This window comes from Onychomys torridus, chromosome 7 (genome assembly GCF_903995425.1).
Source record: "Onychomys torridus chromosome 7, mOncTor1.1, whole genome shotgun sequence".
In the NCBI taxonomy this organism is placed as follows: domain Eukaryota; kingdom Metazoa; phylum Chordata; class Mammalia; order Rodentia; family Cricetidae; genus Onychomys; species Onychomys torridus.
In genome coordinates this window covers 11,276,464-11,293,851 of record NC_050449.1, presented here as the reverse complement: position 1 = coordinate 11,293,851, position 17,388 = coordinate 11,276,464, and the positions used below count along the sequence as shown (strand labels likewise).

Genomic DNA, 17,388 nt, shown 5'->3' with positions numbered 1-17,388 from the left:
TCTTCCACATCTCATCCTGTGTGCCAGGCAGATACAATGACTCCTCGGTTTGTATCTATCACTTTGTATATTTACATACCATACAAACACACATACATGCTTATTTGGGGATTTTATCATTTAAAAAAAACAGTAAAGGGTGACAGGGATAGAGGGGGTGGCTCAGAACTTAAGAGCATTTGCTGCTCTGGTATAGATCTGATTCAGTTCCCCACCCCCAGATCGCAGCTCATCATGACCTGCGGAGTTCGGTTCCAGGGTATGTGATGTCATCTTCTGATCCCTTCCGGCTCCTATACATATGAGACACACAGACATACACACAGAGATACATATTTTAAAACCTAGGTTCACATACCTCTACATGCCACACTTCTGTGTGTCTTGTTTTTGTTTGCTCCAAAATGCCTTTCCACACCAGCTGGCTGAAACATAGTCTACCCTTCATAATCATTGTGTAATATTTCATGGTTGATGTATCAAAATGTATCAGACTGTCTTTCCTAAGTATTTTAGTCCTAGTGTATTCGACTGAGTTTTTGTATTTTCACCTGGATAAATAGGTCATAAAATTTCCCAACACGGACATCTTGGAGCAGCTTCCTGAGGGAGGAGCCATTGCTCACGGGACATTTGTGTTTTAATGTTAATATTGTTATCACAGCCTGTTTCTTTTGCAGCACTGAGCTTTCTTGTTGCCAGTACTGTTTCTACAGTAACTTTTCCAACAGCACCTTGATTTCCATTCCCTGCCAATAGGCAGGCATCGGTTTCCTGCTTTAGTTGACAGTTTGTAACAATATGAATTAGACACAGTTTATGCATATTTTCTCTGATGTTAGTTTTCTTTTGCTTGTCAATTTATAGAAGCATTTTCAAAGTCTATTTTCTGTAACTTCATATTTTTGTTATACAAGAAGTTTTAAACTTTGACTTGCCAAAAATCACCCTCTCTTGGTGGATATATTTGGAGCTTCCTTCTTTGGTAATAGGATTTTCCACACGTACGAATATGCTTTTGTATTTTTTCAGAAGTGTTATATTTTCCATCCAATTGTTCAATCCATTTAAATTGTACTTTGAAATGCAATGTGTAATAGCTCAGTTAAAATTTTCATGTAGACTAAGCTCAGTGCACTGAATTTGTTCTTGTAATTTTCTGTGCATTCTATCTAGAATTGAATTTGGTTTTGTATTAACTTTGAGGACAACACCTTTATTATAATAAGATATAGCATGATTCCCCATTTCTTTATAACACGTTTACCAGTAATACAGTTTTCTTTGAATAGTTCCTGTTTCCTTCCTTTAAAATTATTTCCCAAGTTATTTACAATTCCTGTCACTGTTATAAATGGAATATCTTGCTTTTACCACATCAAGCAGCTAATTGCCAATATAGAAGAAGGTTATTCTATTCCTTCTAGAGCAGCGGGTCTCAGCCTTCCTAATGCTGTGACCCTTTAATACAGTTCCTCGTGTTGTGATGACCCCAACCTAAAATCATTTCGCTGCTACTTCATAACTGTAATTTTCTACTGTTATGAATCGTAATGTAAATACATGACATTTCCAATGGTCTAAGACAACCCCTGTGAAAGGGTCGCTCGACCTTCCAAGGGGTTACGATCCACAGGTTGGGAGCTGCCATTCTAGAAGGAACTTTGCTAATGGAGTTTAGCTCTCTGGCTCTTTCTTTTCCTGAGCTCACCCCAATCTCGTCATTGTCACAATGCCCTTGCCAGGACCTCCAGGAGAGGCATGGTAGCATGGCTGGCAAACTCTAGTTTATGACTATAAATGTCACACTTTTGGAGTTTTGCAGTGTGTAAATTTGTTTTCAAATCATGATCCTGTGTCGACCTTTCTGCCCCATTGTGAAATGCAGCTGCTAGAGCTTGCCAGGGCCTTTGCAGCAGAGACCACACTGAGTGAGTCTCCCCCTTGCATCTGGTGATGTCTAGAGGCTGTAGTTGACATATTTCCCAGTTTTCATCCAGATTTGGGTTCCTGGGATAATTCTTCCCAGTTCTAAATTGGCTTGATGTCACAGTGTGTTTGCTTAGAACAGCAGGACTCTAGGAGGAGGCAAGAAGTCCCAACATGTCCTCAAGGCCATGCTCCCTCTAAAAGGATTCTGCATACACATAGCCTCCCCTCCCCGCATCCTTCCCTCCTCCCCTCCCTTTCTCCTCCTCTTTCTCTGCTGGTCTGGGACAGTCTTTGGTGTTCCTGGGCAGAAGAGTGCCTCACACCAGTGCTTTGTCTCAGGGTGCTGTGGTTTCCAGGTCTGACTCATGCCATGATTCTCAGGAGTCAGGTTTTCCTTTTCCTTTTGCTGGGCATTCACTCTGGGCCCGCTGCCTCTGTGAAGACCCTGTTCTGACTAGGGGTTAGGACTTCAACAGGCTTTGGTAGGGAGCCACAGTTCAACACACAGTAGTCATACTCTGTCAGTTTTAGTGCGTTACTGGGTCAGTGTGATGATGCTTTAGTTAAGGTGAGGTTTGTCCTTGGCTCTTTGTAATTGTTTTTAGGCACACACTGGAGGTTCCTGGCTCTGTGGTGTCTAGAAGCAGCTAAATAATAAATACTGGCCTTTGTTACTGAAAGGGAGAACAAACAATTGGACCAGCTTGGACATGAAGGAGTTCCCTTTGCCTCTTCCTCTTGGCTTATTCAAATCTCTATATGTTTTCCAAGGTCATTTGGATAATCTGTATCTTTTTAAGAAATATGCTCGTTTCCATTTGTTTCCTCATTACTGAAGTTACTCAGAGCCAGCAGCTCTATTCATCTCCCATATTCCAAGTGTTATTGTCAGGTTTTCTTGTTTGAGACAGGGTCGAACTATTTATCCAAGTCTGGCCTTGAGCTCCTACATCAGCCTCCTGTGTGTCAGAGTTCCAGATGTGAAGTGTTGTGCCCAGTTCTGGGTTTAGTTTCCTTTCTTACTCTTGGGCTTGGGTGGTTGAACACATCCTCTTCCATTTGTTTGAATTATGACTCACAAGTTTATTTTACTGACATGTATAAATAATGGCTTTGAGAGTACTGTTACTTCATTTATTTCTTAAAATCTTAACCTTTATTTTTATTTTGTGTCTATTATTTTGCCTCCATCTATGTCTATTGGCCACAGATGTGCTGTGCCTGTGGATCGCATGTGTGCTGTGCCTGTGGACCACATGTGTGCTGTGACTGTGGACCACATGTATGCTATGCCTGTGGACCACATGTGTGCTGTGCCTGTGGGCCACATGTGTACTATGCTTGTGGACCACGTGTGCGGTGCCTGTGAAACACATGTATGCCTTGCCTGTGGAGGCCTGAATAGAACATCAGATCCCCCACGACTGGAGTTACAAATAATTGTGGGCCACTATACAGTTGCTGGGAATTGAATTTGAATCCTCTGGAAGATCAGCCAGGGCTCATAACTGCTGAGCCCTCTCTTTAGCACCCTATTTAATTTATTATTAGAGTTTATCAGTTTCTTCTTTCTTGTTTACTTTACTTTGTTACTCTTTTCAAATTTTATGAAATGAAGAAAACTCTACTTTTGTGTATTAAAATTCTGTAAATACAAAAAAACCCCATAATCAGATAATTATTTCAGCAACTACTAGAATATACAAATATAAAATTGGATAATTAGAGCTGAAATTTCACCCTAGGTATAAAAAAAAGCAAAATATATACATCATTATTTTCAGCCTCCTAATATTTGTGATATTTGGGTAATATTAAAACAGTAGTTGTTTTTTTCTTTTTCTTTTTTCTTTACCTGCATGTATGTCTGTGTACTGCATGCATTACCTGCAGAAGTCAGAGGATGTCTGATCCCCTGGGACTAGAGTTAAGGTTAGGGATAGTTATGAGTTGCCATGTGCATACTGGGACCAAACCTGGATCTTCTGCAAGAGTAAGTGCTCTTAACCAGCTATAACTCCAGCCCCAGAATTTCTTTTCTAGACAGGAAATTGCTGATCCTGAGATTGGTTCTATCTAAATAAATACAGAGTTGAGAGTGTTCCTAGTTGCCTAATTCTGAAGCTCCTTGCGTCCTTACATTGAGGAGAAAACGTTGATCAAAGGCGCCTGGGCAGTGGTTGGGAAGCCCTTTGTGGACCACTGCCTGTGGGTGGCTTCCTCTAGCTGTGGAGAAGGACTGGCTGGGCCAACCACAGAGTGGCTAACTTTCTTCAGGTCTCAGTGAGTTGCTTGGATGCCCTCCTGAGTCTTCAGCCAGAATTCAGACCTTCCTCTACATTTCCTAAACTGTCATAGTATGCAAGAAAACAGTAAGTAAATGTAGCCTTTGATGCAAAGCAAAACAAGTAAACATTTTACTAGCTTTTATGTACATATTGCATAATTATATTTATAAGCTTATTTTCAGTGTTCATATTAATTGAGGTATGAATGATTATCAATGTGCAGCTATTCAAAAATGTGAGAAAGTTGGGAGCAATGTTAAGTGTTATTCTATGTGAATGGTTCTCAAAGCTTGAGAGTCTAGGAATTTCAAAAAGAAATGTCTAAGCTCCAATCATTTAGTTTTCTAGGCCTTGAATTCCAAATGTTTGGAGCTTCAAAAGCAAGGGGTTTCTCAAGCCAAGCATTTTGTGCTAAGGTATTGCCCTTCCGACCCCAGAGAACTGTTGTCCCATCAGCCACAATGCAGGTTGGGACAGTCAACTTACAGGACTGGAAGGATGGAGGTGGATCTTGCTGTGTGTGAGAATAGAGTCTATCCTACAAAGCTTTGAGAAAAGAAGAGTGCATGCACTCACACTCACTCACCTGCCCTGGAAATTTCCTACAGTGTTTAATTAAAGCAGCCTGAGAAATCTCTAAGCCTCTTTTAAGCCATTCATTTTGTAATTTAAATATATTTTGCTTTACATTCTGGGGGTGGTACATTAATATACGATGTAGCAAATCTCTACTATGAAACGACATTGCTCCAAATGTGCAGGGTTGGCTCTATTTCAACTGCAAGATCAGTGCAGCAAAACAGTCCAGATTCCAATCCCAGTCCTCATAGGTTCACCATGTAATTTGTTACATCACCTAGCAGTGGACATGATAATTTAATCAATATGTGATTTGAATAATTGGAAGAATTTATTATTTTTACTGTCTCCTCTACTTTTATAGCAAAATTAACTCAAAATAAGATAAAGAATTGAATGTGGAACAATGAAATTGTAAAACAAATAGAAGAAAGTAGAAGTAAATATTTAACATCTCTTTTTAAAAAAAGAAAATTGGATGTGAGGCAAGGAGGAAGGCGCAAGGGAAAGATGATGTTTCACTAAATTAAAACAACAAAACTCAAAGTCCCTTTCCAGATAAAACATGCCACATACCACAATTAAAACTTTAAAAATATCTTTTTAAGCCAGGCGTTGGTGGTGCATGCCTTTAATCCCAACGCTGGGAGGCAGAGCCAGGCGGATCTCTGTGAGTTCGAGGCCAGCCTGGGCTACCAAGTGAGTTCCAGGAAAAGCACAAAGCTACACAGAGAAACCCTGTCTCAGAAAAAAAAAATCTTTTTAAAAACCACACACACCATACTTTCACCAATCCAATGGAGAAACATTGGATTGCGGCCTCTACTGTTAAAATATATTCCAATATTAGTAAGCAGAAATTCCTCAGTGGGAAAATGACCAAAGAATACAAGAAGCAACTGAGAACACACAGAGTGAAAACTGCCAAAAGAACAGGAAAACATATTCAACTTCAGTGAAAAAGATGGCTGTTTATTTACCATTAGCAAATCTAACAAATACTAATAATTCAATTCTGAGTGTAATAAATAAGACCACTAGTCTATTGTTGGTGGGAATTTATGAGATTCTCTTCAGGATTTATTATTTGTGTGTGTGTGTGTGTGTGTGTGCCTCATATGTTCACAGCCCTTGGAAACCAAAGGGCATCAGATCCCCTGGAGTTGCAGTTATAGGAGATTGTGAGATGCCCAGTGTGGGTGCTGGGAACTGAATGCTGGTCCTTAGGACGAGCAGCAAGTGCTCACAACCTCTGAGCCATCGCTCCAGCCGAATGTCTGAGAGCAATGAGAGGGGTTAGCACTCCCCAGTGAGGTCCTCCAAGACACACTCAGTTGATTCTCACGTTCTAAAGGGGTGCCAGGGAAAATCTGTGTATGAGCAAGTCACAGCGCCATTGATGATTTTGAAACAGACTCAATTTTGAAGAACAGGAGTGATTAAATAAATTTTACACCTCTTTAATGCAGCCATTAAAAGTCTTTTAAAGTACATTTTAATTAATTTATTAATAATAATAATTTATATCTAAAATGTTCCAGGGGAACAAAGAGTTCACAAAAACCATGTCACCTAGCTCAAATGAAAAGGCCTTCCCAAGTTATGAGTCCAAACATGTGGAAAACACATGTCATGTGTGAGGTCATTCAGTGGGGATTTGTTTTACTCCCTAGAATGTGGACTTCACTGACAAGGCGCATTCACGGTACACATCAATTAACAAACTGGAATATGAGAATGAAAGGCTCCGAAGCGATCTTGCAAAGCTCCATGTCAACGGGAAAGCAGCATGGCCTAATCAGAGCAGCTATGATGAAGCAGAAGCATATGCCTACCAGAGCCAGCTGAAGATGGAGACCAGTGGAGACAGGTATGCTGGCTTGACCATCAAGAGCAGACATTTAGAAATGCCTTGGGGGAAATTCATAAGTAATATAAAATGATGGCTTCTTCAGGTGTTTATATTTTATCTGGTAGTGATAACACAGGAGTCTGGGCACACTATTTCATAAGAAGTACACACTGGCAATAGCTGTCCAAATATAATGGTGAGCTGGGCAGAGAGTTCCTGGGGATTTTTGTTTGCTAGTTGCTTCAAAACACTTGTGCAAGAAGACATCCTGTACAAATAAACTAGTAGTCTTTTTAATGTTCTGAGAACAGAGAAAACTAGATCTACTCCAGTAGGTATCAAGGCAAAGCATCATTTCTGTCCGTCCTTCCATGGTAGAGCCACTTCGTGTTGTCATTCTTGCCATGGTGACCAACTGGTGATCACATCCTCACAAGGGCCCTAGGGATAGCAAGAGAGTAGAGGGCATGGAAGGTCAATACCCACTGTCCATTTCACATCCTAAGTCAATGTTAACAACGAAACATGCTAATTAACTCAATTTTCACAAAGGATTTATGGAGTCAGAAATGTCTCTGGAGGCTGATCACTGTTTCCTCAATCTTACAAAATGCTCAGCAAAGCAATTCTTTTTCCACAGAACTTCTCAGAGCCATGAAGACGTTAGTTTACACCATGGGTTTCTGAGAAGGGCTATGGCATGTTGCCTTCACCAAACTTCCCTGACATAAGCCTTTCATGGTGATTAAGAAAGTCCAGACCACACTGCAACTCAACATGTCCTCAGAAGCTTGAGATTCTTAGCATGGATGCCTTCATGGTTTCTTGTGTGTTGGGTATTAGTGGAGATTGTATGAGAGAATCTGTGTAATATGTGTAGTTGTATTAATGTTGGTCACTAATCACTAATATTATTATTAGTAAATTGTCTTTATATCATTAATACCTCTGTAATAATTCATGGTGACTAAAATGTTTATTTTGGTGACTAGAATTGTAGCTGACCCTGAGGTTTGGAGAAGGTAATGCCAGGCTCATCTTGATAGCTAAACAAAACCTATGGAACAGACCAAAACGGGGTGTGTGTGTGTAAAGTCTGCTTAACACTCCCAAGCTCTAGAGCAGTGCTCTCCCTTCACTACCTCAGTCCCATAGGTACCCATTTTTATCAACCTGTTTTTTGTCTTGTGGATTTATTTCCTTTATTCTGTACTGTCCATGATGCTTCCTCTCCATCTGGCTGGCGACTCTGCCCTTCTTCCCAGCATCCTCTCTGCCCCCAAAATCCTGCCCAGCTATTGGCCATTTAGCTTTTTATTAAACAAATCCAAGTGCCATTTCTTCATAGTGTACAAAAGGATTATTCCACATTTCCCCCTTTTTGTCTAAATAAAAAGTAAAGGCTTTTAACTCTAACATAGTAAAACTATATACAATAAGAACAACTATCAGATAAGAATTTCATTTACAATGTTCAGTCCATTTGTATTTGGCATATTTGGAAAAAATACTTTATACTTATTCTATCTTGGTGAGTCCAAAGCTCTGTACCTAATTTACTTTCTATCATACCTAAGGAAAACTGTAACTATAACTACCTAGTCTTCAACTCCATCAAAGACCCCAGAAGGATATAATATTATCTGAGTAAACAGGAAGTGCAGTGCAAGCCACTTCCAAACCTATAGAAATGAGAAGCATCTGGCTGCCTGGACAGTCACCCAAGGTTCCTTTGTAATGTTGGGGCATCCATCTTCAGCCTACATATTGGCCTAGAATATCTGACAGACTTTTTTTATGAAGCAGGAATTCTGAAGGACTGTCCTGCCTTGTTTTGGCAAAGTTCAGCAGTCACTTTCCTGTGTGTCCCAAAGAATGTCTGGCAGTTTTTATGAAGCAGAAATTTTGATATTGTGTCTTTTTTTTTTCAGAGCTGAGGACTGAACCCAGGGCCTTGCACTTGCTAGGCAAGTGCTCTACCACTGAGCTAAATCCCCAACCCTGAAGCAGAAATTTTGAAAGACACCCCCACCTCATCGTGGAAAAGTTCTACAGTCTTTTTCCTTTGTGTCCTGTTTGTACAGTTTGTACAGCATATTGTCAGCAGTCAAGACAAGAGCAGTTTCTTGCCCAAATGGCTAGTTTTGCCACATTGAAAGCAAATTCCACATGGAGTTTCTTTGATGCCCACCATCTTCTCTGAATTAAATTGGTGCTACCAGGAGCATACATGTTTCATTGTCATAAAAAGCCCTATATTAACAAAACATTTTAAATGCCATATTCTGTGGGTCTTCAAAGTGTTTGAAGACTACCTAAAACATATCTCTAACTTTGAAAACACCTAACATGACTACAAGTTTGATTGTTATAGGTTACTATTAACCTTCATTTATTTATTATCCTAAATAGCTTATAATAATAACTTTCAAGGACTAGAAACTTACATTGCATTATTAAATGAGCTTCATAGGTACAATACCTTAAATAAGAGTAGAAACATCTATTCTAACAACAATAACCTTAAATTTGTATCAATATATAAAAATCCATACCAATGTAAAATAATTGAGACTAGTGATTGTTCAAAATTAGACTCAACAATCTACCCTTTTAGCTCATCATTTTTATACTATATATCCCTTTTTTCCTTCAGAAATGGATCCGTGAATCTAACTCCTTTTTTAGCTTTTTTCCCAACCATAAAAGATAACAACTTGTAACCATCCCCCCTAAATGATGACAAATATCTACAACCCATTGAATGACCAAAAGCCATCAAGCCTACCTCTTTGGAATGTGGGCATTGTGTTCTCTAGACTGCTTTCTGTTGTCTGGGGGTGCTGAAATCTTTAGGAGACCCTGAGAAAATTGGGATAATGGTCAGGTCGTGGGAGAGTTAGCTTTATTATTTGTTGTCCAGTCTCTGTGCAGTGGGAAAGTGCTCAGCTCATTTTAAGTCCTACCTGGAGTAGTGTGTGAGGCTGGACCATCTCAGCCAGCAGCCTTGAAGCTGTTCTGGATGCCTAACTCTGAGGAAACTGCAACAGAGGCATTCTAAGAGGCTGCATCATCTGGACCACCCATTTTCATTGGTGTCTGGTCCCCTTGCTCTGAAAACACCTAAACTTTCAAAGGTAATGTACATATCAGTATTAACACAAGTATGGAATATGCCATGTCCACAAGTCAACTAAAGATAATTTTTTGTTTTATGTTTCAGCAGGTAAAAGATATCTGTCAACTTTCTAAGTCCATTTGGACTACATAATCAAACTGTAATATAAATCTTTATCCATGCCATATGAAAGGATGGCATATAATAAATCATGAGGACTCTGTAGCCAACAAGATTTATCATGTCTCATCTCATATCAGAGCTGTTCCCATGTCAAGAGATCAGCTTACATGTCACCTGTCCTGTAGTCTTTTTGGCTTCTTACCCCATGTCTGTAGCCAAGATACTCAGGAGATGTCCCCTGGTCAAATATAATCTCTATTAACCTAAAAGGAATCCACAGCCTTTCAATTTCCTCTGGAAACAAAAGCATAACCTCTCTCCCAATACAACACATTGACAGACTTCCATTTTGAAATTAAGACATTTTGAAAATATATAGGTTGGTTTAATTTAGCAGTTTCCATAATCCAATGTCCCTCTGCAGCTATTGTTTTTTGTACATTAGCATTTAATAAATTCAAAGTTAATGACATCATATAGGATCAACACTCCTTGTGTATTTCCCATCCTTACATGACTTAATTTTTTTTATTACTTTACTCTCTTTCAAGACTTTATTATTTTTAAACTATTTTTTTCTATGACTGTTTATACCTATTTTTTCTTAAGCCTAGACACATTGTTAAACACACTGTAACCTGTTTAGAGATTTTTTTCCATCTGAACCTGCTTTACTGAATATGGTAACCTTTTCTCTCTACATGAGCAAAACCTTAAGCCTGCCATGCAGCTTAGCTCATGGCACAATGGTGTCTCAAGCATTCAGGCAGCTGCTGGGAGACGTGTCTACCATGGCCGGCATGAGGGACACAAGACTAGGAAGCCACAGCTGGCTCATTTTTGTGTGTGTTTAGAATCTTCTTTTTAAAGTTTTCTCAGGTCTTATGTAAATATATGTGGCTGAATGTTGGGTGCTATTTGTTAATTATAAAATTATTATCATTAATATTAATTATTATTATAAAAGATTGGCCAATAGCTTAGCCTTGTTACTAACTAGTTCTTACAACTTAAATTAGCCCATTTTTTTAAATCAATCTACTTTTTGTCTCACGGCTTTATTACCTTTACTCTATACTGTCCATACTACTTTTTCTCGGTCTATCTGGCAACTCCACCCTTCTTTCCAGCATTCTCCCTGCCCCAAAAATCCTGCCTAGCTATTGGCCATTTAGTTTCTTATTAAACCAATCCTAGTGACATTTCTTCACAGTGTACAAAAAGATTATTCCACAACAGGTGGTACCATGGTGGTACTACAGTGGGGGCACTATAGTAAGGGTGCCAGGGTATGAGTACTGTGGTGGTGGTGCCAGAGTTGGGAGTGCCAAGGTGTGAGTGTCATAGTGGAGGTGTCCTAGTGGGGATGCCATGATGAGGATGCCATGGTGGGGGTGCTGTAGTGTGGGTGTGATGGTGGGGGTACTGTGGTGAGAATGCTATGGTGGGAGTGTCGTAGTGAAGGTGCTGTGGTGGTGGTGGTGGTGGTACCATGGAAGGAGTGCCATGGTATGACACAATGATGGGGACTTCAGTGGAAGCATTGTGGGTAAAAGCCTATCCTCTGATGGCTGAACACATGTTGATCACCTGGTAGAACTGAAAATCTGTTCTAAGAGGTCACTTTCTAATCTAGAATAAGAACCTCACAAAGCATGTCACTACTTCCAGTCTCCACAGAGGCCCAAGATGCTGGGAGGGGTTGGCCCACTGCTGGCTGATGTCAGGGAGTCACTGGGGCCCTGAGCTCCCAGCTCCTCACCTCAGTCCTAGAGCAACTCTGGTAGCAGCAGGTGATGTGTTGTGCCATTACTCTGCAGTTTGTTATTTTAAAAATATTTTTTCTTGGCCTTTAATCTTACTTTGTCAGGCAGTGCAGCATGTATTAAAAGTGCCCAACAAAAATAAGACAGTGGGAGACGGAGGCAGGAGGGAGTAAAAGGCTCCACGGGAGATTATCTTAATAAGCAGTCTGGACAACTGCTCCTACTGCAGAGCCGTGCCCTGCCAGCTCCATTTGCTGAAAGTTTCATTAAATTTGTTTTAATGCCTTGTCTGATTTCAATGTTCTTCAGTGACCTGGTTTTGAAAAGAAACAGCATTTCAAATAGTCTGAATAAAGTATTGCCATGTAAAACCCATTATAGGGAAGAGTTGTTGAGATGCAGGGACACTGTGAGCTCAGCAGTGGAGAACCAGAAAGCAGGTAGCTCACTGCTGAAACCAGCAGTGGAAGAGGAAGCCTTTCCTCACAGCCCAGCTCCGGGAGTCAAGAAGCAAAATCCATATACACATATGTGTGCATTTACATGGATGTGTGTGTTTACATATGCACATGTGTGTATATGTGTGTATAAATATGTATGGTGTATGTGTGCATATGAGTATGTGTAGTATGTGTATATATGTGTATATATGTATATGAATGTGTATAGTTATGTGTATGTGTGGTGTATAAGTATCTGTATGTATATGCATGTTGTGTATGTGTGTATATGTATGCATATGTGTATATGTATTATATATATAGTTTATATGTGTATATATGTATGTATGTGGGTCTGTGCATGTAGGGTGTGTTTCTAGTGTAAGTTAGCCAGAAAATACCCAAGTCATCTTTACATATCAGTAAGTTAAACTATTTGGAGAAGGGAAAATAAAATTGCTTCATAAAACCTCAAGGACGCAGTTTAAGGAAATGCTCCCTTGTAAGTGAGGAAGATTCGAGCAGTCTGTGATTTAGACAATCTGTTGTTCATTCCTAACTTTTGTCTTTCATCCCTATCTGAAGTGATATTAGCTCACTTGAAATCTGAAGCATTTTCAGGTGATCCAAAGCATTGAGTTTCTAGAATAATAATCTATTCATCACTTAAAACTTTTTATGAGCTTTAATGGAATTTAGTGAAGATGCTCTGTAGCATTCTTTAAAAAAGTGTTTTGAAGTTATGGGAGAACTTACAAGCTGGTTTAAAGTACCGGGATCTAGAACTGTTAATATATAACTAATTTTATGACAAACCAATTTTGTAATAAATGGAGCTTGTCTTTATATGAGAATATACACTTAAAAGTGAAGTCACAGGAGCTGGAGAGACGGTTCAGTGGTTAAGAGCACTTACTACTCTTCTGAGGACCTGAGTTCAGTTCCCAGCAACCACATCAGGTGTCTCACAACCTCCTGCAACTCCAGTTTCAGGGGATTTGACTTCCTCTGCTCTCCACCAGTACCTGCATACAAGTAAGCCCACACAGGCACATACACGTGAAAATAAATAATCTTTTAAAACATGATTTTCATGGTTTAAATTCTTATATCATGAACCAAGAAGACATCAGTAATTGGAAACATTAATCATTAAGATGACTTCATGTCTAGCTAATAAAGTTAGTGTCCAACAGGAAAAGGCCACACAGTTGGCAGGTTTGTCATTGCTTCTTGCAAGGTCCCTTGTCAAGTGATGAATCTAGAAGCCAAAAATAAGTTATGAAATTCTGTACTGTGGTATTAACCAGTAAGAAGTGGAACACAGCAGAATAAAGGGTCCAGGCCTGGACAATGCAGGCCACAGAATGGGGAGCTTCTGTAGAGTGTGAGAAGGTGAGGCTGGGGAGGTGAGCAATAGGTGGTGGGTTCTTGTCCCTGGCTAGGACATTATCCCATAGTCCAGAAGGAGGACCTGGAAAAGTGGGATGGGCCACACATCAAAGGCCTTCACACTTTAGACAGGATCTCACACTCCAAGCAGAAGAGCCTGCCATACTTAGCAGCCCTGGAGCAGGGCCTATGGGAAAGCTAATTGCACAGTGGGACTTGTGAGTGGATATCAAAAGCCTTCTGCAATAATTTTAAAGCCCTTTTTAAGTTGATATGTGCAGCATTTTGTGTAAGGTAGTTTTATGAAGTATTTGAATAGCTATGTCCTAGAAGGGCTTTCAGCTGTAAAGATGATTTAAGGCAAAGCACTTTACTTAATAATATAGTTTTTCCTTCAATCTCAATATTTTATTGATCTTATAATATAAAAAATGTTCCTATATAAATCTTAGTAATTAACACCATAAAGCCATCTCTATGCATTCACAGCAAAATGGATAATTGGGATAATTACTTAGATAATTTAGAAAAAATAATACTTTGTATAAAATCTCTGCACAACTGAGATTGCAAGACACACACACACACACACACACACACTTCTCAGATCACCTCTATAATTGTCTTTTTTTTTTTTTTCCACCTGGAAGTGTAGACACTAGGCTCAGGCCAGAGATGGATGATACATGGGTGTATTATACGATTGTTACTGCTTAGTTCGAACTGTGAGATGTTTCATCTATTGTTCACATTATAAACCATGTTATTTCCATTTAATTTGCTCTTCTGTTTCCATGGTAATTATGGTGTGGGATAATGGGGGGAAAGATTTATCTCAAGATAAGTAAAACTGAGAAACATTTGTTTCTTTACGCTGATCTGCAGGCACCCAGCACGATACTTCGTGTCATTTATATGCACAGACTTGAAGAAGTTTGCATAAGAATCAAGTCTACATGGACTGGGCTTGGGATGAGAACAGAAAAAATACAGTGTGGGTTTTTAAATTGTATCAAAACATTGCTTTGAAAATGGTCAACACCTGTGGGAAATCTGGGTTATTAGTAAGGATAAATAGCTTTCATTTAAAGAGATTTTTATGTTTTCATGGTCTTTGATGATTTGATTAAACTTAAGCCCCACTTTCAGGAAAGACATTTATTTAGTCAGACAGGCCAGGTGGGATAGTCTTTGGTCCAATTTTAATGTATGTTGTTTTGTTCCATTATTTGCTAAGCTGATAAGTGGGCTTTTTTTTTTTACTTACATCTTCCACCCAATATTTTAGCATAAACAATACATTTCATAGTGTGCTTTGCACTGTTGTTGTGGGGTTCAATTTCAGGAAAACTTGGACTTCAATTCAAAGTTACCAGTTCCTAGCAATTTATTCTCATTTTAAAAGTAAACAATTGTTTTTACAGTTGTGGGAATCCAGTCCCACCTTTTGAAGGGTTCTTAGGTGGAGGAGAGAGGAATAAGGAAATATCAGATGGAAAGATAAACAGAGACTCAGGATAGCTTCAGGAGGGCCTGTGTCAATACCCAACAGCCTCGTCCTTTATTGAAAAGGGCTTTTTATAATACGCCAAGGGGGAAGGCAAAAGATTTCCCCCTCGCAAGATCAAAGCATGCTGTACAGCCAAGTGTATATCCTTCCAAACACTTGGTAAACACACCTGTGGCCAAATCATCCCCTTACACAGCCCTGCTGGGTAAAACAAGCTCAGATTATCTGACCCTGAGTAAGTTGTCACTAGGAAGCCTCTGTGGGCCCCCACAACAGGGTTGACCATTTGGTACTAGATAACCAATTGGTGTACTCTTCCCTGAGGAAGACTATTTCTCCCTCTCAGCCTTCCTTAGTTGCCTATAGTTCTTTGTGCAGAGTTGAGGCGCCATAGGATTTTTTCCATCCACCTTGGTATGTCCATTGGTGTTGGCCTTGTTCAGTTCACATTTGGGCAGTCACAATGGTGAAACTTTCTGGGTGTAATTTCTGACATTCCTAGGAGGGACAGTCATACAGCAAACTCGATCCTCTGGCTCGGACAATCTTTCTGCTCTATCTTCTGCAATGTTCTCTGAGCCTTAGGTACAGGAGCTGTACTAGAGATATATCTACTGGGGCTGGGCTCCACAACTCTACATTTTGATTAGTTATGATTTTCTGTAATGGCTTCTCTCTGTTGCAAAGAGAAGTTTCCTTCCTGAGGGATGAGGACTATGCTTATATGGGTACAGGGACAAATGTTTAAATGTAGCTGAAACTACACTGGTTTAGTAAAATTATGGGTTCTTCTCCAAGATCCATGATTTCACTAGCCTTGGGTAGTTGGTTGGGTTTCTAGTATCAACCATGATTATCCTCTTGTTGAGTGTATCTTAAGTCCAGTTAGAGAGCTGTTATCACCAAGGCACTGCCATACCTTTAGGGTTACAGTGCCATTCTGCTTGTTGATGTGGTTCATGGCTGTGTAGGACTGTCCATTGCTTCCCTTCTTTGGAATCTAAAGTAAAGTAACATTAGACAGATTGAGCTGTTTGTATTTAGGAATATATATATATATATATATATATATATATATATATATATATATATGCATGTAACAATGAAAAAAGAGACCATGAATTTGAAAGAATAAGGAGAGGTACATAAGAGGGCTTGGGGGAGAAAAGGGAAGGATTATGATGTAGTTATATTGTAATCTCAAAAGTAAAAGAAAAAAATTTATACAATTAAAATAAATGATTGAAGTTGGACTGGTGACTCAGAGGATATAATCCCACACTTAGTGGGGGCTGAGGCATCAGGGGAAGGTGGGCACGGAGGCAAAGAGGACTTCAAGTTCATGGAGAGCCTGGGGAGACCCTGTCTCAGATTAAAAAAAAATAAATAAACAGAACTAGAATGTAGCTCAGTGGTAGGAGACTCACCTAGCAGTCTTTGCAAGAATCTGGGCTCAGTTTGCCAGGACCAGAAAGAAAAAACAGAAAAGAAAATGAATGGGTAAATAATTTAACTTTACATTTTAGTTTCTTCATCTGTGGTGATATTCACCTTGTTTCTGAAGATCAAATAAGCATCAAGATGGCATCTGATCCTCACTGGGTGTTGAGATGCAGCAGGCATCGTGCTCTCTGTGTTCTGCATGCATTGACCCGCCCTTGTCCTGAGAACCCTTTCTCATAAGTGAGAGGGAAGTCAGAGAACAAGTGCCTGAGATGCCTGGGAGTGCACCAGTGGGAAGCAAACTGTGTGTTAGTGAATCCGAAGGGAGTTGTTAGTACAGAGACGTGGTACCACATCCCCAAAGCACGACTCGTTACGAAAGCCTGTGAAGTGAGCAGAGAACTCAAACGTTTCCCCTGTGGCAGTGGTGTTCAGTGTTCAGATTTCTGTCAGATTTGCTTCAGTTCTTTATTTGGCCTAGAAATATAAAAGCACAACAGAATTAGGAAGGCTAAGACTACAGGACAGTAGACTGTCCTAGCAATCTTTGTATTTTCTGTTTCATAATTCTGCATTCCAAGCTTTTAAAGGGAAGTTGAGATTATTAAAAAAAAATTTTTTTTCAAAGAAATATGCAAACTCATTCATTCAACTGATTCTCCTTAGCTGAACATCAAGGAAATCAAAACCTGCAGCTACAACACACATGGCCTTTGGTGGGTTGTTGGAATGAGAGTGGCCTCACAGATTGGAATACTTGGTCCCCAGTTGGTGGAACTGTTTGGGAAGGGTTCAGAGGTACAGCCTTGCTAGAAGAGGTATGTCACGGAGAGGAGAGAGCTTTGAGATTCGGAAGACTCATGCCATTACCACTTAGCTCTTTGTTTGGTGGTCTTAGATCAAGATGTGAGCTCTCAGCTCTTCTTTCATGTTGCCATTATGAAC

At 39.7% G+C, this 17,388-nt stretch overlaps 1 protein-coding gene and 1 long non-coding RNA gene across 5 annotated transcripts in view; one reads left to right on the top strand and one right to left on the bottom strand.

Annotated features, from left to right (window-relative positions):
- Positions 1–17,388, top strand: part of Deup1 (deuterosome assembly protein 1) — a 50,326-nt gene that overhangs the window by 30,216 nt on the left and 2,722 nt on the right. For all 4 annotated transcript variants that reach the window (XM_036193697.1, XM_036193699.1, XM_036193698.1 and 1 more), the window contains one exon: positions 6,473–6,669. In XM_036193697.1, the coding sequence (XP_036049590.1) occupies positions 6,473–6,669 (197 nt within the window). The remainder of the gene's footprint in view (positions 1–6,472; positions 6,670–17,388) is intronic.
- On the bottom strand, positions 6,336–16,477 carry LOC118587697. Its single transcript, XR_004945463.1, has 3 exons — positions 16,428–16,477; positions 15,920–16,000; positions 6,336–7,092 (listed from the first exon to the last, which is right to left on the bottom strand). It is a non-coding gene; the product is annotated as an uncharacterized LOC118587697 (long non-coding RNA).